The 21152-nt window shown below is 43.2% G+C and overlaps 1 protein-coding gene across 3 annotated transcripts in view; it reads left to right on the top strand.

Moving 5' to 3' along the window:
• Window positions 1–21152, top strand: part of NEURL1B (neuralized E3 ubiquitin protein ligase 1B) — a 185052-nt gene that overhangs the window by 119878 nt on the left and 44022 nt on the right. The window contains exon 1 of one of the 3 annotated variants that reach the window (XM_081852120.1): window positions 11495–11903. The exons of 1 other annotated variant lie outside the window; for it this stretch is intronic. In XM_081852120.1, the coding sequence (XP_081708246.1) occupies window positions 11873–11903 (31 nt within the window). In that variant the 5' untranslated portion in view covers window positions 11495–11872. Of the gene's footprint in view, window positions 1–11494; window positions 11904–21152 lie in introns of those variants that run through there. One more of the 3 variants, XM_081852121.1, reaches the window with a different exon arrangement.

The raw sequence follows: 21152 nt of genomic DNA, 5'->3' as shown, positions 1-21152 counted from the left end.
TGCACCTGATGACCCATCCCTGCATTGCAGCAGCTCACAGATGTTTGCAATGCTCATTTTAGCCACTTGCCTGGGAAGTTTATCAAACACTGAGCAAGCCACCAGTGGCCTGAGGATTGTGAATTTATAGGCCATTTGAGGCTTCATACCACTTGGAGCTACATACCACTCTCAAAGCTACAAACATGAGTCTGAGCAAACTGCGGGAGGCAGTGGAAGACAGGAGTGCCTGGTGTGCTCTGGTCCATGGGGTCACGAAGAGTCGGACACGACTAAACAACTAAACAACAACACCACTTGGAGCAGTTATCTGTGTTTCTGAAGAATGTGGTTTGAGGATGGCAACTCCCCATGCCTCACCCTGACTTCTCTTGACACTTGGATAAACAAACAATGCCATAATTTAAGTCTCCTGGAGGCTCTGTAGAGACTTGAGGCAGGAAACACCTTCTGTTTCTTTGCGGCCAAGAACAGTTTGAGATGGTCTTTGGCGGGTGCAGGTTTTCCTTTGCTTGTGCTTGGAAGCTCCTGCTTCCCTTGACTCCCCCTCAACTTTCAAAAAAACTGTTCCTTTGCATGACCTGTTGAGACCCTGGGCATCCTGTGCTTGTGTTAGGAGGAGCAGGGGAAGGAAAACAATTGCTTTCAGCATTTAAGCCGTGTGGGTGGCATGATAGCTCTTTGCAAGAATTGAGGACACAGTGTACGTGAATCCTTCCTAAACAAACAGCTCTTGAATGTTCATTATGGGAATCAATCAATTAGGTCTGTTCTGGCTAGGGTGATTATTACTAATGTTCTCTGTCTATTGGCTTTGAGGCAACCAGATCACAAGGCAAGGGAAAACCAAAACGTCTCTGACCAAGGCATGATTTGCTCTCAGCTAGTCCTGTGATGCTTAAAACTAGATTAGTTTCCCTTTCTTAAATAGAGCCTTTCAGTTACTGGATGGTGGGAGGAAATAGTGTATAACTGGAACTGGTTAAAAAAGCATTGTGATAGAAATAGGAGTGATTCCCATTGCACTGCATGTAGTATTACCATTTCAGTATGTTTTATGTCATGTACCTAGTAGTCTATTTCTCAGATAACATCCTTCTTTTTCTGTTCACCCTCCCTTGAACACTCCATAGAGTGGGAAGAGAGTATAATATAATCATGTATATTCATATGCCGTGCAGTTATGAGAAGGGGTAGGATGAAAGGGGTGGGTGGAGAGGAGTCGTACCACAGTGCAGAGGACAGATTAGTGCAGTGCACTAATCAGCAGCACCTGTAAAGCCCTGTGCCAATCCCATTGCGAGTGCATAAAGAAAGGTAAAGGGACCCCTGACCATTAGGTCCAGTCGTGACCAACTCTGGGGTTGTGGCACTCATCTCGCTTTATTGGCCGAAGGAGCCGGCGTACAGCTTCCGGGTCATGTGGCCAGCATGACTAAGCCACTTCTGGCGAACCAGAGCAGCACCTATTTATCTACTTGCACTTTGACGTGCTTTCGAACTGCAGGAGCAGGGACCGAGCAACGGGAGCTTACCCCGTCATGGGGATTTGAACCGCCGACCTTCTGATCGGCAAGTCCTAGGCTCTGTGGTTTAACCCACAGCGCCACCTGCGTCCCATAGCAAGCCCCTAAGACCAGCTGACAATTATGGTAATTGGGTTTAGTTGAACTATGTGACTGTATTTCTAAGGGCACCTTCCTTTTAAGATTGAGGAAGTTAGGCCCCCATGTTTTTCAGTAGCAGGCCCAGAGGCATGAAGAGAAAGAACAATGGATCTTACCAATTCTTAATAAAGACCATTTTACTTTAGTCTGTTTGATGCCCCATCTCTCCCCTGGAGCAACCATTAAGCAACACTTTGTATCAGGAGTGCTTTAAGCTGTGGAATGCATAACTGCACTTTCAGGTCATTTCCCTTTAGTGTACAATCACACATGCAACCAAATCCTATTACCCTAACAGTAGGCATGAAAAGAAACAAGGAGGATGGGACATAAGGTCATAGAAAGGTGGCTTATAAAGACTTCACTGGGAGCTTTTGAAAGCTAACACAGAGAAATTGGAAATAGATTTCAAGATAGCTTGGAAGCTACCGTAGCCATCCAAGTTTCAAAGTGCCAGAGGCATAGGATGACAGTGATGTGGAATCCCTGCTGTTTAGAAAGATGCCAAATGAAAGTGTAATTAAGGATTTATTATGCCAGCCTCCTGTTGATGCAACAATTTTATTTGTTTGCTTCAATTCGTGCTCTGCCTTATCCGGAGCTCAAGTTCACTACAATTTTTTTTATTATTATTTTTATTAAAGTTTTCTTGGTTTACAAAGGTATGTGCTATGTCTCTTTTTTCAAGTTACATTTCCCATAGGTCAGTTTCGTTTGTTGAGACATTAGGGTTACATTAGGAAGAAAAGGGGGGAAAGAGATGGAGGGGGGAAAGAAGAGTGGGGGTGGGGTCGGGAGGCGATGTTTCTAATTTGCTTAATGTGTGTGTGGGGGGTTGTGTCAGCGTCGTTTGTGCGGGTTCTTTTTGCTATTCGCTTGTGTTCCTTAGGTGGTGAGAGAAATTGGAGTTGGCCTAGGGTGTGGTTGCTTTTTTGTGATTGGCTGTGGTGAACTTTGTTTTCATTTTTGAGTGGGGTGGATGGGTGTTTTTGAATCAGGTTAGCCATATTGATTTGTATGCTCTTGGTGGATTCTTGTCATTGTCTTGTTGGGCTGTGTATGTGATAAAGGGGAGCCATACCGGGGTGAAGGTATCTTCTTCTATTTGTCCCCGTGTCAGTTTCAGTTTGTTGGTTAATTTTTCTAGTAGGGCTGTTTCCCATACTATTTGGTACCATTGGTCCATGCTTACTCCTGGCAGGTCTCTCCAGTGTCTGGCTATGATGTTTCTGGTTGCTGAGAGTAGGTGGGTTATGAGTTCTTTGTGATGTGAGTGGGCATTACAGTGGTACCTCGGGTTACATATGCTTCAGGTTACATACGCTTCAGGTTACATACGCTTCAGGTTACAGACTCCGCTAACCCAGAAATATTACCTCGGGTTAAGAACTTTGCTTCAGGATGAGAACAGAAATCGTGCTTTGGCGGCGCGGCGGCAGCAGGAGGCCCCATTAGCTAAAGTGGTGCTTCAGGTTAAGAACAGTTTCAGGTTAAGAACGGACCTCCAGAACGAATTAAGTACTTAACCTGAGGTACCACTGTATTGTCTTGGAATATGTTTAGTAGGGCCAGTTCTGGGGTGATTTCTAATACCTGCGTAGTTTTTTTTACATATTTCTTGTATGGCTGTTGTCCAAAATAGTTGGATTTTGGGGCATTCCCACCACATTTGTATGTATGTGTCTGTGGAGGTGTACTCTCTCCAGCATTTTGGTGAGGTTCCTGGGCGTATTAGTTTGGTGTTAAGTACCACCTGTAGATGAGTTTCAGAGTGAGTTCTCTCCTTCTTGTTGATATGGATTTAAGGGGGGGGGGGTTAGACCACATTCTGGTCCACTGAGTGGGGTTAATCTCATAGCCTATGTCATCTTCCCAATGTTTTTTTATTATGTCTAGGGGGTTTGTGGGGCTACAACATTTTTTTAAACTTAACCCTCCCCTCTGAAAGCTTCCAAACAAACTAAATATAAAACTCCATCATGTAACCATACAATTCAATCTAAACCCACATTAATTTTAATTGGGACTTCCACAGGGGGAGTATATCCCATGGGTTGTGTCTACTAGTCAGATCTCCTGCTCTGCAACTTTGATGACTCGCCCAATTCTGTCACAAGACAAGCCCCTCACCTTCTTTCATGGCATAGCTCTTGACTTTTCTCCTCCCCTCCAACCAGTTTCACATTTTCTTGTGCACTATGGGTGCAGCTGCTGCCTCATGGGACTGTCATTTGCAGCATATTGGAGTGCCCCACTGCTGCTGCTGCTTTATTTAGAATATTAGCCTGTCCAACCCCCACCCCCAACAGTATGTGTGGAACAGTACATTAAATTACCTGTTCATTAAACTATTTCTGTAATTTCATGTTGTTTTAAACTGTTCTAAATATTGTGTTTTAATATCAAACTTATGTTTTAAGTGTTGTAACCTGCCCTGGGACCTTAGGGTGAAGGGTGGGTAAACAACATCAACAACCCTTTGCTGTAAGCCTTGATTAAACCAAGAAGGCTCTAATGAGCTACAGTTTTCTGTTTTGTCAGAACTGGAGAACCTACGGTTGTTGTTTCATTCTGTTACTACTTGTTCATGCTGTTTTAGGTGGCGAGTTTGCTGTATTTTATATTTCTTTATTTTTATTTGAAATGTATTTGCTGCTTTTACTATTTTTTATTGCAAGTTGCCTTGAGACTACAGAGTTAGGCAATAAAGTAAACAAATAATTTGCCCACTTTGGAATAAGATAGAATCTTAAAATGTGGTTTGAAGTTGCTTTAAATTCCTGACTTGCTCTGAAGCTGCTATGTATATTTTCCCGGATATTTATTATTTTATCTGAACCAGCTTACAGGAGCCATTTTTGGGTAAGGGGCATGCTAAAAGTGAACTTGAAGAGGCATATTTGTGTTGTGGATGTGTTTGTTTTGTTTCTTTGTGACTAGTTAATATACAGTCCCATCCCTGGTTAACAGACACTTCCAGAAGGGGTATAGAACACCATTTATATAATGCAAATTAAACATGAGACTAGTTGATGTAATGTAAAAATCGTAAACCTAAACAGTTTTAAAGAGATATGACTTAACCAGAGTAAGCAATTATGAGTTGAAGCGTTGAAGCATTTCATTAGGCATAGGATATAGCAATTGGGAATTCATTACAGTTGTTGGAGGCCAGGGTTGTTTTTCTCAAAACGCAACTGGGAAAGTAGGCTACCTGTATTACGGAGCTTGTATCAATGTTCATCTTGCCAGCTGCTGAAAAGTGATTAGCCTGTATTTATGTAAAACCTCTCATTATGAAATGCAGGAATCTTGACTGGTAGCACCAACTATTTCGATTTACATATACAATTCCTCCCAGTGACGCTGAACCTCAAGGGAATTTTTGTATTTCCATAACTTTCCTTCCTTCTCTAGGCAGATCCCTTTCAATGTGATCCTAAGCTCTTTCAATGTGATCCTAAGCTCTTGAGAAGGAAGGTATGGTTGGTCGCCTGTCAGCAAAAAGGCAAAAGAAGGGCTGTGGAATTGCAGATTGATAAGCTTCTTGTGTCAAGAAGCTACTTTAGACAAACCTACAAAATAGTTTACTTTCCTATGATAGGTTGACCGTTTATGCTGCATACCGTCCATTGAGCCACACAGCAACACCCGTCATTCTCCAATTGAACATGGTTTTTACTCGTAAACCATTGAAGCCTTTTGGGTAGGTTCCTATGGTGACAGATTGAAGTGGTGGAAACGAGTGACACAAAAAGGCTAAAACATGGAATGGGTTGTCAGGAATTATATGAAAGCAGAAGGGGTGTTCAGATAAACATCCAACATGCATTGAGTTCTGGATTGTACCCTTCCAATATGCACATCCGGTAGTCTTGTGAAATGGCCCCACACCTGGTCTGAGGTATACAGAATTCTTCCACATGAGGATTCATTTGGAATCCCTCTTCACATGGGGGAGCTCTACACATGTACATCTGTATGTGCACAGGGCACAGAGCCCCCTTCACATGCCTGCTGAATGTGCATGACTTACGGCAGGAGGGCTTGGAGGACAGGTGCCTAGCGGCAGGGCTAAACACTGCAATCCCATGACATTACTCATTCATTATTTCAATAGATGAGGGATCAAGGGATCTCCATAGACCATAATTGCAGGTCTCAAACTGTCACTATACCTGGCTATCGGCCCTGCTGGCTGGGGCTAATGGGAGTCCAGCAACATCTGGAGGGCCACAGGTTCCCCATCCACTGCCATAAAAAGACATTCTAAAGTGTGGAGGGAACAGTTTAATAAGCATGAGTCAACACTCTTCAGGCATTAAGTGGCATATCACTTGAATGTATAATGGAACTGGATTTCTCGAACCATTAATTTTTAAGGGATCCTCCTTAGATAGTGTTTGGTGTTGATTACTGTAGTATTTCATTTCTTTGTACCTTTTGGTTGGCTTATGATTATACTCTTGGTTTTATATTAAAGTAATTCTTTTGTGAACAGGACACTGAAAATATTCACATGCACCCGAACAAATATATTTGATGCTGTTTCCAGCATCCACTTTCTTAATCTAATGTATTTTGGAACAGCAAAACCTGGCCCTTTGGTGCCCCTCCTTCCTCCAGGGTATGAAGAAGGTACATCACTTCAGTCTCCTGAAATCACTCTTGCCCCTAGGTTTGTCCTTCTCTTCCCAGAAAAGTAAGAGTAAGGCAGAGTAAGGTGGAGAACTGAATCCACTGCCCTCCTTCAGGCCAAAATTGACAGATGGGTGTCATGTGACCCATTTTGCCCATGCCAAGTACCAGTTGATCAAGAAGGGCTTCCAAGAAAGAGGAGGCGATGTCTTAATGCCTTCATGTGGTGGTGATACTGGAGAAGGAAAACTCACAAAAGACTTTAATCCCCAAAGAACCAATGTAGGATGTCTGAATGGTGGGAAGAGAGTCAGTGAAATTTATAGATGCCAGATTTCCATTCAAGGCTCAGGCCAAGGTAGAATTCTCCCACCTGCTCCATCAGGGGAACAAAAAGAGTGGAAGACAAACTGACAATCTGCTCTAGTACTAGGGTAAAATTAGACAACCTGAAAGGAACATTAGACACTCTCAATTTTCCGCCTTTGTGTCTGAATGTGTGGGAGAGAAAGCTGGACGGAGGTGTTGGCTGTCAAAATAATAGTCGCTCTGACAAAATAATGGGGCTGCACTTATTTTCCTCAAGAAAAGGCTTCGGGAAATACACTGCACTGATTGCCTTTGTTTCATGCTTGATGTATCCCGCATCATTATTATTTGGATTTTGCTCATTCCCCACCCAGGTCCTGCTGACAAAATATTAATCGCTTCAGGACATCATGCAAGCCTGTTCCCCAAAAATATGGAGATTAGCCTTCCTCTTCTTCCTTTTCTTTTTGGAAAACAATTGCATTCTGAGTGGTTGACTTTGCTGTATGAGACGTCAGCACGGTAACATGTCCTGAGACCTTCAGATATGGCAAGCATGATAAATCTAAATAAATACTCTTATAGGTAACATAAGGTCACTGCTGTAGTGCATGAAGGATGGATGAGGGAAGCATAACTCCTCCACTGATTTATGCCCCTAGATGAAAAATACAAAGTGGAAATGTAAGGTGTGTGGCACTTCCTTGAAAGCTTCATTGAAATAAATGGGACTTGTGTGGGAGCAAGTCTTTGTGCCACTGTTCCTTTGGAAAGCAAAAAAGCAAGCTGCTTTTTAGAACATGGTAATCCAGCTACACACGACCACAACCCTCCTGTACTCTAATGCCTTTTAAAGCCATATAATTATATCTGCCCCACTTCCCTCAGAAATGTGAATTAGAGGAAGGGGAATTTCTCTTCTGGAAAGCAGCCCCCTGCCTTTTGCTCTCTAACAAGGGGCATTTCCCCCTCTGTCTACCCTAATGTATGCACACACTTTCTTTCTCAAAAGGGCATGTTGTATTTCAGCAAGCTCATCCTTGATTATTATTTTTTTAAATTGGACAGGTTTAGCATTTGCCTTGGTGAGCAAATGGCCTACATGTGTCTAGATTGGTTAAAGTCTCTTTGTAATTAGTATAATTAGTTTCATAGTAGATCTTTTGGTTTTGTATCTCTGCTGAATACTATACTTGGTATGCCATCACCTTCCCCTGCATTTTCTGGAGGCTGTTGATCACCGTTGTGTCACTTGTAGGTCATATTCTTTCATTCTATTTTTCTTCCCTTGACAAAGTCCAATCTAAGGAACCAAGTTTGGCCACGTTCTTACAAATCACTGTTCTATCTCTTTTAAAAATTGTTCAACCTGTGTCAGGAAAAAAATAATCTACCAATCAGAATATGCCGTAATATATTGTACACTCATGGACATGTTAATGAGGTGCTTTTGCTGTGGCAGATTTTGCATACAGTGATGTAATTATTTAATAAGCCATCACCTGGACCAGTTAGATTAAATCACGTTATTTGGTACATGTGTTATTAGATAACATGGTTTGATGCAAATGTCCATGTATGACATTGTGTGGGATCAGTCAAAGATCAACGCCCCCAAAAGCATCTTGATTAGTACCTTGTTGGGCTAATTTTAGTGTGCACATGTTGTAGCATGTTATCTGGTATCTAATATCAGCTGATAACAACATAAAACAAGTATCTCCATCATCTTAAATGAATTCTGAAGCCACCCTAATTATAGATAATTATAGCAAGTGTGTCCTCAGATACAACAATAGACCAAGCCATAAGGAAAAGCAGAAGGCACTTTCTTTATACTGTGCAACAGTTGCAAAAAAGGCTTTACTTTTACAACAAACAGGAGTAATAATAATAATAATATTTTTTATTTATATGCTGCCCATCTGACTGGGTTGCCCCAGCCACTCTGGGCAGCTCTCAACAAGATATTAAAAACACAATAAAACATTTAAAACTTCTCTATACAGTGGTACCTCAGGTTAAGCACTTAATTCGTTCTGGAGGTCCGTTCTTAACCTTAAACTGTTCTTAAGGTACCACTTTAGCTGATGGGGGCCTCCCGATGCTGCCGCGCCGCCGCGGCGCGATTTCTGTTCTCATCCTGAAGCAAAGTTCTTAACCCGAGGTATTATTTCTGGGTTAGCGGAGTCTGTAACCTGAAGTGTCTGTAACCTGAGGTACAGGGCTGCATTCAGATCTCAGTTGAACAAAGTAGACTTAAGTTCCAAGGAAGCAAGCACAGAATTGTGCTACAAACCTGCAGACCTATGTACACACATCTTATAATAAGCCCTGCTGAATGAAGCAGGACTTCTGAGTAAACATACATAGGAAGCTGATGCACATTATACAACAGACCAAAGTAACAGGGTTGGGTTTATTTTCCCTAGGTAGTTTTCTCTCTCTCTCTTTTGAATGCCCATATGAATGGCTAGCTAAATAAACAGCCAAAAGATCCTTGGAGATGAGTCTGGAGGAGGTGCCCGTCCACATGACTATCACTGATGTGTATGCATAATACTGGGGTACCACCTAAGCTTATATTTTAATAAACCTATGGTGTTTAAGGGGTGGTGGTGGTTGTATAAAGAGAGCACAAAAGGCAACTTTCAGCCTGTGATCCTATACATCAAGGTTTTTGTCTATGAGAATAATATGCACAGAATAGCCCCATCTTGAGTGCAGTATAAATTCAGAAAAAAATATTGTACTTGTATTATAATTGTGTTGCAGTCAGCCTTATGGATGGGTCGCAGAGCTTGGAGCACATTAGGACAGCCTGAAACTAGGCATCAAACAGCTCCATGAAGTAAGAATGCTTGAAAATGGCAGCTAAGTGTGTGCTTATACAAAACAGGAGAATCATTTCACAATGAACTCCTAAGAAACTCACATTTCAGGAGTAAACATCCTTGAAATTGACCTTACTAGGAATGACTCAAGAGAATAATAGAGGGGCAAAATTACCCTTGACTGAATAAAGGAAGCAGCAGGCTCATAGAAACACATACGCCACTGTGGTGTTAACTATTGCAGTAAAAAAAAAAACAACCTGTAAGGTTTGGGAGACTCTACATATGCCTAGATATTTTGTCACATTTTTAGAAGAAGACTAAAGTAGTAAGTTCTGTTGTATAATCTGAGGCAGCTGAATAAAATGACTTCCCAGAGTATATTTTATTAGTCACAGTAGATACATTTGATTTTCTGGAATTAGAAGCCATTATTTTACCTAATGGTTGTGTAGCTTACATAATATTCAGCCTTTCAAAGAAGATTCCACCTAAACATTAGGAAGAACTTCCTGACAGTAAGAGCTGTTTGACAGTGGAATTTGCTGCCAAGGAGTGTGGTGGAGTCTCCTTCTTTGGAGGTCTTTAAGCAGAGGCTTGACAACCATATGTCAGGAGTGCTCTGATGGTGTTTCCTGCTTGGCAGGGAGTTGGACTCGGTGGCCCTTGTGGTCTCTTCCAACTCTATGATTCTATCACCCAGCTGCCTAACAGGGAGCAGGAAACTTCTATCAGCTTTCAGCCTTTCTTAAATTCTACCCCTTTTGTATTCTTCATACTTAGTTCCACTGAAGAAAACTGTTCTTGCTATGCTTGTATACTAATGGTTTTACAAAGGTAGCTGCATTGCAGGGGGTTAGACTAGATGACCCTGGGGGTTCCTTGCAACTCTACAATTCTATGATTCTATGCCTCCCATAGGCATCTGGTTGGCCACTGTGAGAATAGGATGCCAGACTAGGTGGATATAGGGCTGATCCAGCAGGACTAGTTATGTTCTTAAGGATTCCAATTCCTTAACATAATTTCAATTCCAATTCCAAACTGAGAGGATGAGCATTAACAAAGCAAATGGGTTTTGATATGCAAGTATTGTAAAGGGATGCACAATACCAGCCCCCCAAAAATACATTTTGGGGAAGGTCTGAGCTGGTGGCATTGACCAGGAAAGAGACCTTGGTGCTGTGGTGAGCTGTAGGTTGGTGGATATGCTGACACAGTGTGCAGCAGGAAAATTCCAAGTTGGGAATAATTAAGAAAGGGATCTGAAATCAAACTGCCAATATTGTAATGCCCTAATACAAAATCTGTGGTGCATCCACACCTGATGTAAGGTTGTGGTCAACGATGAAGCAAGTGGGATCCACCTGTCACCAACCATTCTGAGCTTCTGGCAACCACAGCCAGAATTGTGTTGCAGAATTGCAAAGCGGATTCTCTCCTGCAGACGTCGACGCGTTGTTTGTATATCGCCTGCAGTAGGGGGCGGGGGATCACAAGGTTAGCAAGGACCACGTGGGTAGCATTTAGCGGGGCGAAGGCTCAGGTGTGCTTAAAGAGCACACCTACGCTGGCGGGATGGAGGGTTGCAGCGCGTTGTAGAAGCGCCCTAAAGCTGGCGTCCTAGCCACGAGCTTCGGTAAGGAGGTGTAGTCGAAATGTACAAAGTGGGCTGTTGACGCTGATCCAGCCTCAGGGATGCGGCTGGGCTGGGTGACCTCTGAGCACATTCCAGCTCTCAGCCATTCTACCATTGCCTTTGGCTTCGAAGCCATTCACAGCGCACTGCCTCTCCCCCTCGACGCCTTCCACCTGCCTCCCACATACATATATCCGTAGTTTGGGGGGGGGTGCAATTCTCCTTTTCACTTGCTTTGAAGCGGGCTGCCCCTACCCGCAAGCAGGGCCCCAGCCCGCTTTAGAGGGCCACCCGTGGGCATGCCCCTCTGCCCGGACCCGCTCCCGTTGCAGCCGCGCGCATTGTGACGGCACAGGCGCCCCCGCTGCCTGCCTCCCTCCAGCGTCGCCGCCCCCGCCCTCCATCCCGCCTTACGTAGGCTGGGCAGGCCGGCCGGCTGGCTGGCTGCTGCCCACTTTCAAACAATGCGTGCATGGCGGGCTCCGCCCCGGCTGGGCGGAGACGAGGGCTGGGCTCCGAGCCCTCGGCCAACCCTCCGGAGGCGGCCCCGGCCGCGGGGAGCTGGGGGCGCTGCTGACTCGCCGGGGCTGCTTCAGTGCCTGGTTCGGGGTTAAGCGCAGGGGAGACTCGCCAGCCCCAGCCGAGCCAGCGGAGCTGGCGGCGGCCCCCCTCCCTCTCCGCCCCGGTCAATGGCCCCTCGGAGCGCCGCCGCGCAGCTCCGGGCTCCGAGAGCGCCTTGCCCCGCCGAGCAGCCCCTCCGCGTGGCGTGAGTGCATGAAGCAGTGATGGGCAACACGGTGCACAAGACCCTGGCAGGTAAGCGGGGCTGCCGGGGGGGGGGGGGCGGCGTCGAAGGGCGCTTGCCGCTGCCTCCGACAATCCCTGCCGAGGTCGCGGAGCCGGAGACGCGCGGGCGGGCTCCGGGTTTCCTCGCGCGTCTTCGGAGGAGAGCTTTCTCACGGAGCCGTTAGACAAGGATGACCTCCTCCTCCTCCGCTCGGGCGTCGGTGGGGACCTGCTCCCGCGTGTCTTCTGGGGAAAGGCGGGGGCGACCTCGCTGTCCCCCGGCACCTTCTTTTGCCTTGGGGGGGGGGGCGTGTGTGAGAGCGAGCGAGCGAGCAGGGAAACTGCCCCATCTCCTGGGAAGCAGCTTATCTGTGTGTGCCCTGGTCCCATTGCCCCGGCTGCTTTTGCAGCTCTCTTTTGTTAGTGCAAACAGCAATGGCAGTTTCTCTTTTTCTTTCTCTACCTCGCCCCCTCCCCTCCCTTCCTGCACGTGCTGCTTTCTGTCACTCCCTGTTTTCTGCTGCTGCTGCTGCTGCCGCCGCCGGAGGACAAGATACCTCTGACATACCGGTCCATCCTCCGCTCTGATTGCTGAATTAAGTATGGGAGGTTTTAACTGAAGATATGGGGGCTTAGGAGAGGAGAACTTGTTTCTGCGGATTCCCCATTTCCCTCTTGATTTCTCTTAAAAAGAATATCTGTTTTAGTAATGTTCCCCCTCAGCTCAAAATTCGAATCTTATTTCATGGTAAGGATTTGAGCCTAATGATTCATAGCGACATTTCGATTCTCTGCAGCTTATGGTTCTGGGGAGGAGGACCCTGTAATGAACGAAGGTGGGGCTATGAGGTGCTCAGAGGCAATCCCTTTTTGGTCAGACAAGGAAATGGCAAAAAAAAGAAAGAAAGAAATGCGTGTGCAGCCTGATGTATTATTGCACACTTACCTGGTGCTTAAAGTGGGCACAGGACAACAGCGTCAGAAAGGGGGAGTGGCCATAGCACAATAGTAGAGAAGCTCTTTGCATGCATGTGGCCTCTCTCTCTCTCCCATGTTCTGTCCCCACCATTTCCAGTTAAAACTTAGGGGTTTGTAGGGCAGGGAAAGATCCTTCTGCTGCTCACAATAGGCAGTGCAGGGTGAAAAAGGCACCCGTGGTCTGAACTGGTGTGTAAGATGAAGCTGCTCTTTCGGTGGAAAGAGCTGTGCATTTAAAATGTTGACATGAAACATCTGCGTCTGATTTGATGGGAATTAAAAATCTGTATCCCGTGAATTTATTCCACTTTGTGCACTGTGGTATGCAAATGTGTAGGAAACATAGGGTGCATGCATTTCAAGAGCTGTGATGCTGAATAAGTCTCAAGTGGGCAGTCAGTGGGATTTCCAAATGTAAAATGTTTGGAATTGAATGAGGAAGAACTTTGACAAGCTGAGGGCTGGGGATGCAAAGAAGAAGAGGACCTGTTGCCTTTTGAGTGGGCACGGTTGGCAGACCAGGCATGAGTGAGAGGAGACAGATGCAGGAACGGATGGCTTTTGTTCCATAGCCAAGTGGCATGCTGGCGGTAGAACCAGTCCGTTTCGAAGCAGACTGTTTTCTTACGAAGAATTGTTCTGCTCCCTCTTTTAACCCCTGTTTCTGTAGAAGGGAAAGAATATGCTTTTCAAAACTCAGGCCCTTTCAGGATCTGCTGTGCCCCCCTCCCCCAGAAATTGAAATAAAAACAATGAACTTGAGCAGCAGCTGGGATGTCTTTTGGTCCCCTGCAACTACAACAAAAGAAGGCAAAACTCTGTTTCTGGCTGAAAAAGCCATTTATGCGACTGAATTGAAGAGACGCCGCTGCCTCTCATTGTGAAATTTCCGAGTGTATTGGCCTTTATTTTTGCTTTTTGAAGACTTTGTATGTAGTTTCTTCTTTGTGACTCAAAAGGGGGGAAAATTGAAACCACATCTGAAACCTGTTTGGTGCATTCAATGACTTAATTTAAAATAAAGGTGCCCTCCCCAGCCAGCATTGTTCTGATATAATGAGAATGAAATCCACCACCCCTCTTTTTGCTTGCAAGTTTGTAATTGCGACTCCTCCCTTCAATCCTGTCAGTGGGCAATGAGAACAGTTGGTTGATGAAGAATTAACGGTATTGAATTACTGCTCAGAGCTCCTGTGAGCTTATGTCTTCAGCTGTCTCCCTTTTCTCTCTCTTGTTCTTCCTTATACCGTATGTCGTATTTAGTATACTTGGCTGCCTTATAAAGCCTGGGAGGCACGCTGCTGAACTGTGGCTGTCCTACAACACAATTATGAAGTTCCCTTTCTCTAATGAGGAGCATAAAAGCCCTAGTCTGAAATTCTCTTTGCAGCCCTACAAAACCTTTGAAAGTGGGCTTAATTTTGCTCATTGGAGTTAAAAAGTGATGCTTTATTTCTACTTTACAGTTTATTTCTATTCTTCTTTCATCTTAGGGACTTGATTAGACATCCAAATAAATTACTTATTTTATCAGTCAAGCACTTGATTTTACAAAGATGAAATTTCACCTGTATAGCAATTCATCTGTATAGTACAGTAGCTGCCCCACTGGAATATGTACCAGACCTCAGAACCCTGCATGAAATACTGGGACAAGAGAGAGAAGCTTTTGTCTGAAAACTGTAGCTGCAGCCATGCTTATATGCATCACAGAAATATATGCACCTTGGGCTAGTCACTGTCTCTCCGCCCAGCCTCCCTCACAGGGTCACTGAGGGGTTGAAGGTTGGAGGAGGCCCATGCATGTCACCCAAAACATCTGGAGAGAGGGCAAGATATAAATGTATATATATTTAAAACACATACCTGTATTTCTACTATCCAAAGGGTCAAATTCATTTTCACCTTGCTCTACATTATTTGCCTCAATTTGTAGAGTTTACAAAATAGCCAAAAAGCAAGATCACAATCCATTCTAGGTACAGACTTGATGGAAACTTCAAGTCCACCAACTGAAAGAGCTACAGACAACCTGATAGGCATCTCTGCAGCCATTGAAAACATAGGATCTGCAAACTGTTTGTCAGGTTGATCTAGACATGTTATTGTCATGTGGGAGGGAGGATGATTATACCCGTTAAATAAGAGAGACTCAGTAGGGTGATGGGCTCCGCATCTTCTGATGTGGAAAGCAACGAGAAGCAGCTTTGTGCCATGCAGAAAGGTTAAGAGGTTATTAAGGCTACTTCTGTCATTTTGCTAAGCTAAGCTGCTTAACTTTATCAAGCAAGCTTTCGACTAGAGCAACCTACACAAACATTAATGTTAATAGCTGGGAGTTTAACATCCTTGACTCATGAAGGACCTGTGCTCTTATCTAGCACAGAGTCTTCTTATGCTCCCACACTTTACAGAGTGCAATTGGAATTGCACAGAACCACTTTTGCAATTACAAAAGCTCATTACTTGTACACATTGGTATTTAATTGGATTCTGCTCTGAGTCTGAGTGTTTTGGTGTAACTTACACATCAGTTTTCTTCCTTGCCAATAGCCACTTAAAAGGTAAAGGGGCCCCTGACCATTAGGTCCCGTCGTGGCCGACTCTGGGGTTGCGGCGCTCATTTCGCTTTATTGACCGAGGGAGCCGGCGTACAGCTTCCGGGTCATGTGGCCAGCATGACTAAGCCACTTCTGGCAAACCAGAGCAGCGCACGGAAACACCATTTACCTTCCCGCCAGAGCGGTACCTATTTATCTACTTGTACTTTGACATGCTTTCGAACTGCTAGGTTGGCAGGAGCAGGGACCGAGCAACGGGAGCTCACCCCGTCGCAGGGATTCAAACCGCCAACCTTCTGATCGGCAAGTCCTAGGCTCTGTGGTTTAACCCACAGCGCTATGTGTGTGTGTGTTTTTTTACTAGAACTAACATGGTATATTAATAATGAGCAGGAAGTTACATAAAACTTTTATTTAGGTATGAGTAGTTCCTAGTAGTAAAAAATCTATTTTCCTCGCTTTGTCGTGGGGAAGTCGTAGAATTTATAAAATATAGAGTGAAAAATATGGTATGTTATTTTGTTATGGGTCTTTTAACGACATTTGGATCATTAAAGCTCCATTCAACTTGAAATTGCATTGTGCCAGGATTGCTGTTAAAAACATATTTTTCAAGCTATATATACTCTTAGGAGTAAGATATGGAGAAATAGAGAACATATTACTACATACAGTATTTAAAATTGTGGAGAAAGAGGTTGATTTACATTGAAATGATAGAATCTTTAAAGCTTGAAATGTGGCAATTATGTCGCACGTTCTGTGGATATGTAGGATTATGCCTATATTATATTTTGTTGCACAAGTGATGTCCCTCCATTCTGGAACATGGAATGTCTTAATATTCTTCCACAACAGTTGCTGGAGAACTAAAGATTCTTCTGTGCATATTTAAATTCTTGGGCTAATTCCCATTTGAAAATGCCAGGGGTGTTTAGGGTGATCATATAACTGTCCCAGTATCTTTAGGAATCTTTCATCTCCCCATCTACAGAAGCTTGAAGAGCTCTTCTTTATATTGTGTCAGCAGATGCTTTCTTGTTTAAGCAAAAGAAAATTCTTTTGCCCAGTCATCACAGTAGCAACAGTTTGTAGCAAAGCTGGGATAAACCAGACTAATATTCACCCAGCCCTTAAGTGAAATGTTTATTTGATGCATCAAAGCTCCTTGCTGACTTTACTTTCTGTTTGTTTTCTTGAATTCTACATTAGAACTTTTTTGAAGTTGCAGAAGAGAGAGTTTTATTCTGATCCCATGCAGAGAAAGTCCAGACAGACCATTCTCACTTACATCATGGAAAAAGCCCAAATAATCAACATTCCTCTGTATTCCTTAGATACTGTAGCTTTTAATGAGAAATATTGGGGGGGAATTGAAGTTCAATTTCTGCCTTTTAAGGCATTCTGCAGTGCAGTCTTACACATTGCTACTAAATATAAAGCTCAGTTTTCAGTGATGGCTTACTCCTAGGTAGGTGGGTATAGGATTTCAATCTTGGGTCTTAAACCACAGTCCTTTATCAATTTACTTGGGAGTAAGCCACCAATGAACTCACTGGGGTTTACTTATGGGTGGACAAGATTGCACTGTTAAGCCTTAAATTATAAAGCTATTATTCCCATTCTGCTCTTAACATTCAGAAAAGCTTTTAGGAAGCATCTTATTTTGTTATCATGGCTAGCATTTTGATAGTTAACACAGCAAAGATACAGACATTGAACATGTTAAGGACATTGCCACAGTACTGGAATGAGTAATACAGCAGGACTAATGAAATACCATTTTTATACATGTATTGAGAAATCACTATGAAAGGTTTGAATGCAAGAGTTAATGTGCTAATTAAACATTTTTTTTAACCCTCTGTAGTGGTAAAAATTGCTTTTATCTAAAAGCTTGCAGGTATAATCCTTTTCCACTTGCCAAAGAAACTTCTCGTATTATGCATCTCTTGAGCCACAGTCCTTACATAGCACACTAACAAATTGGGACTTGGCTAGGATAACTCACCCAAAGATTGAACTCTATATTAGATTATACTTTCTTTTGATCTCCAAAGAAGCTACTGCCATTCCTTAATCATCTATTTTTGTTCCTGTTTTATATTGACCTGTCATTCCACAGAGATCATCTGCAGAAGCTCTCTTCCAAATATCTTGCCATGTGAAGCAAAGTGGGTGGCAACCCGAGAGATGGTTGTGATGCCATAACTTTAGCATTCCCCCTGCAGAGAGGTTGGCTTGGTTGGTGCCTACATTGAACCAGCTCAGATATCCCAGTAGGCCATGATTTATTGTGATGGATGTGAGCCACAGGGAGCATTAGGTTCACATGCTCCCTCTCCTCCTCTGGCATGGCTGTGAGAAGGAGATTAAAAAAAAAAACCCTGTGGCTTTGGTTAACCACAGTTTAGCATTGTTTCTGAACATGAGAGTTCATTGTTGGTCTTAATTATGGTTTGTTCAGCTTCAAAGCCCAATGCTTGAAGTTGACTGATTTTAAGCAAACCATTGTTAATATTAGGGACAGTTTGTTGGGTCTGAATGAAACAACAAAGGGCAGGTAATAACAGATTAAAACAAAAACTTCTAATCACCTTCTCATGGCTGAGCTGGAGGAGAAGTGAGGCGGAGTACATGAGCCCAAAGCTTTATCCATTTGTTCCTATCACAATAAACTATACATTAGTTTAATATGACAGCTGATTCAGCTCACTGCTGTATGATTCCCGTTCCATCCTTTTGGAAAACCCATGGTCCTAGGATGTTTTCCCTAGTGGAGTGTGTGGGGGGGGGAGAGTGATGAAAAACCATTGTGGGATGACCATATTAATGCATTTTAATAGCTTTTTCACCTGGTAATAGATAAAATATGCTGCCATAGTTAAATTATAATAAAAATGGGTTTAAGCTTGCATTGTAAGGAAGTCTGCTGTATGTTTGGGCTCAGCCATTTCACTGTAATGACTTGCATATCGTTTACAGCATTGTACTTCCTACAGCTGATAAACTTGGTGTGCAACATTGCAATGAATGGGTAAGACTTGTTTTGACTTAAAAAGCTGGCTGAGAGTCAGAATTGACATTGCTGGATTATAAGCAACATCCCAGCCTATCATTTTGTGCTGTTTCAGTGGCTTTGTAGATAATGATACCCCTTTATGGTTTGGAGCTAATTTCCCCTTATCTAAATTAGCTGATTGCTTGCTCTTCATTGACAGGTGGATCTTGTCTCACTATGCTCTGAGATTCCCCTTTGACATTCATTTCACCTTTTCTTCCTTAAAGCTTTTTGGTCCCCCTCAATGAGCTATCTTAGTGCACGTTTAATTATCACCTTCTCTGCTTTGCCACTTAAATATGGTACTTATATTGTCTTTCATAACCAGACATCAGGATATCATCCTAAAGATGTTGTGTGTGTGTTAAATGTTCCTTGGGGATTGCTATTGCAACAAAAGAATCCAGACACTTCTTTCCGTGATTAGACTTCAAAGCAGCTATATTAGGTCATGTGCATAACATAACATTGGGCATCAAAACACAACTTCAGTACTTAAGATTTCTTCTCTTTTATTTATTGAATGTTTCAAAGAATTCCCAACTATTTCCTGCAATCCACCTAAAACTAAACAAGACCATACCGAATCATCTTGAGGATAATCCACAGAATATGTCTCTTCTGATTTCATGGCCAATATTATCTTTAGTTATTGCTCAATATTGCTCATAATTTATTAGCCATCTGTTCTTTGTGGCGCAAGTTCACACACCATCTACCAATCTGCTATCCTCCTCATCCCTCATCCATCGTCCTTTGTGGCAGCATCTATGGATGACAGTAGATAGCACTCATTTTCTGACTTGTTCATTCAGACTAATTGTTCCTCTCATCTCCTTATTAGGTAGCCTGAGAGAGAGTGTTCTGGATTTCCAGAAGGAGCTGAAATACTTGCCAGTTTGCATGGGGTGGGTTAGAGAAACGTTTGTTGAATAATCCCCTATACTGAACCTCATTCAAAAAGGAGGCCCATAATATATAGGCAGAGTGTATGTACTTGAGGTGCCCTGTTTTGGATAGCTTGAAAGTCAGTGGGATAGGTGGTACTGAACAGCTCTAGAGAATAAAGGGAAGGCATGCAGGTATAATCTGAGCAGCTGTCCCAAGCACAAACTGCAAAATGTACTAGTTGACCTCTCAGCTAATGTTTGGACTTCGAGATTTGTTTTATGGTATAAGATACGTACTGGTATAAATCAGGGAAGAGTGCTGCAAACTATTGGAGACAGGAGCATACACAATTCCTTTAATTTGTTTGGATAAAGTGGTTAACTTCAATCAGGAAAATGGAGGGGGCAGTGGTGGGGACTCAAGACGTCAGACTGAATCAACCGTACAGCTTTATGAGGAAATGTTTGGAACTGAACGTGTCACTGCATTTTGAAAAGAACACCAATAAATTACACACATGTGAATCCACCTTAGTTGATTCTGGAATGTAGCATGTGTGGTTTTTTTTTTTAATATGGTAAGGGTACCTGATTACAAAATGTGTGAGAAGATGCCATGAGTTGGCTAATACCTTGAATACATGGTTTTCTTTCTAATGTACGTAGTTGTTTAGTCTTCAGTCTGTTTTGTAGCTTGTGTGCCTATTACCAGCTAAAAACATAGCTTCTCAATTTGGATTGAAGCTGGTTTGGAGCAAAATGCAATGTTTCTTAAGAAACAACACAATAAATAACCACCCATGGCAGTGCGCTGGATGCAGAGTAAACAGGAGTGTGTACACAGCCTTGCTCACTGGTTGGATGTTCCCTTTTTACACCCAAGTTCTCGCAGCATGCAAATTCTAGCCCATTGATTATTCATACATTTAAAAATGTTTTCTGAAATTAACATTGTAATGTTGATATCAAGAGTCCTCAAATACTTAGATAATGTTAGGTCTCTGCATTATTTTTTTGTGTTTGAAAATGTAAACCCTAATGTGACTCGTGATGATTCATTTGGAAGATTATATAACATCCCTGTTCGTATTCTAAAAATCTGCCTGCAAATCAGTTCCAATCAAAGTTTCCAATCAAAGATGGAAATGAACATTTTGCTATTTGGCAGCACTCATGAATTAAACTAGTTCTGTGTCAGCAGGGCCTGTTGCATCATTGCCATAAAGGCGAGGGGCTCTCCGCTCCATACTTCCCATTGTGTCTCTGTTTGATGTTTTAGTTGCCTGAGTCCAGATTCATAATTAGAATAAGAGGCTGGTATGATTGGGAGCACAAGGTGGCAAGGTATGTGATGGGTGTGAGTCACGATGAAAAAAAAGCTGCCCCAATATTCATTATCATTTATTATCCAATAGGACAGGGCAAAAAGGAGAGGGGGCACTATTCATGGAACACTTGTGAGTTTGCAGCCTTTATATTTTTAGATGATTACCCACACTGTATTTTGCCACTGCCAGTTTCCCTCCCCCCCAAATGCCTTCCTTAATTTTCAGAGAATTTTGACCTTGAGGGGACACACATCTTTGGGGCGAACCAGATGCAGAGGAGGGCAGTGACCTGTGACCTTTCATGGCTGTGTAGAAGACGCCTTTTTATCAGCATCTGTTTTCTCAGCAAGTCACACCTGTTGAAGTCTGTCTTACAATCATGAAAGACTGAAGGAGCCCAGTCTTCTTTTGCATGTGGTTTCCCTGAAAGAGGCATGTAAGTCAACGTCAAAAGTCTCTGA

This window comes from Podarcis erhardii (assembly GCF_964252035.2).
Source record: "Podarcis erhardii genome assembly, chromosome: 2".
Lineage (NCBI taxonomy): Eukaryota > Metazoa > Chordata > Lepidosauria > Squamata > Lacertidae > Podarcis > Podarcis erhardii.
The sequence above is the reverse complement of the archived record's forward strand: the minus strand, read 5'-3'. Positions and strand labels throughout refer to the sequence as shown.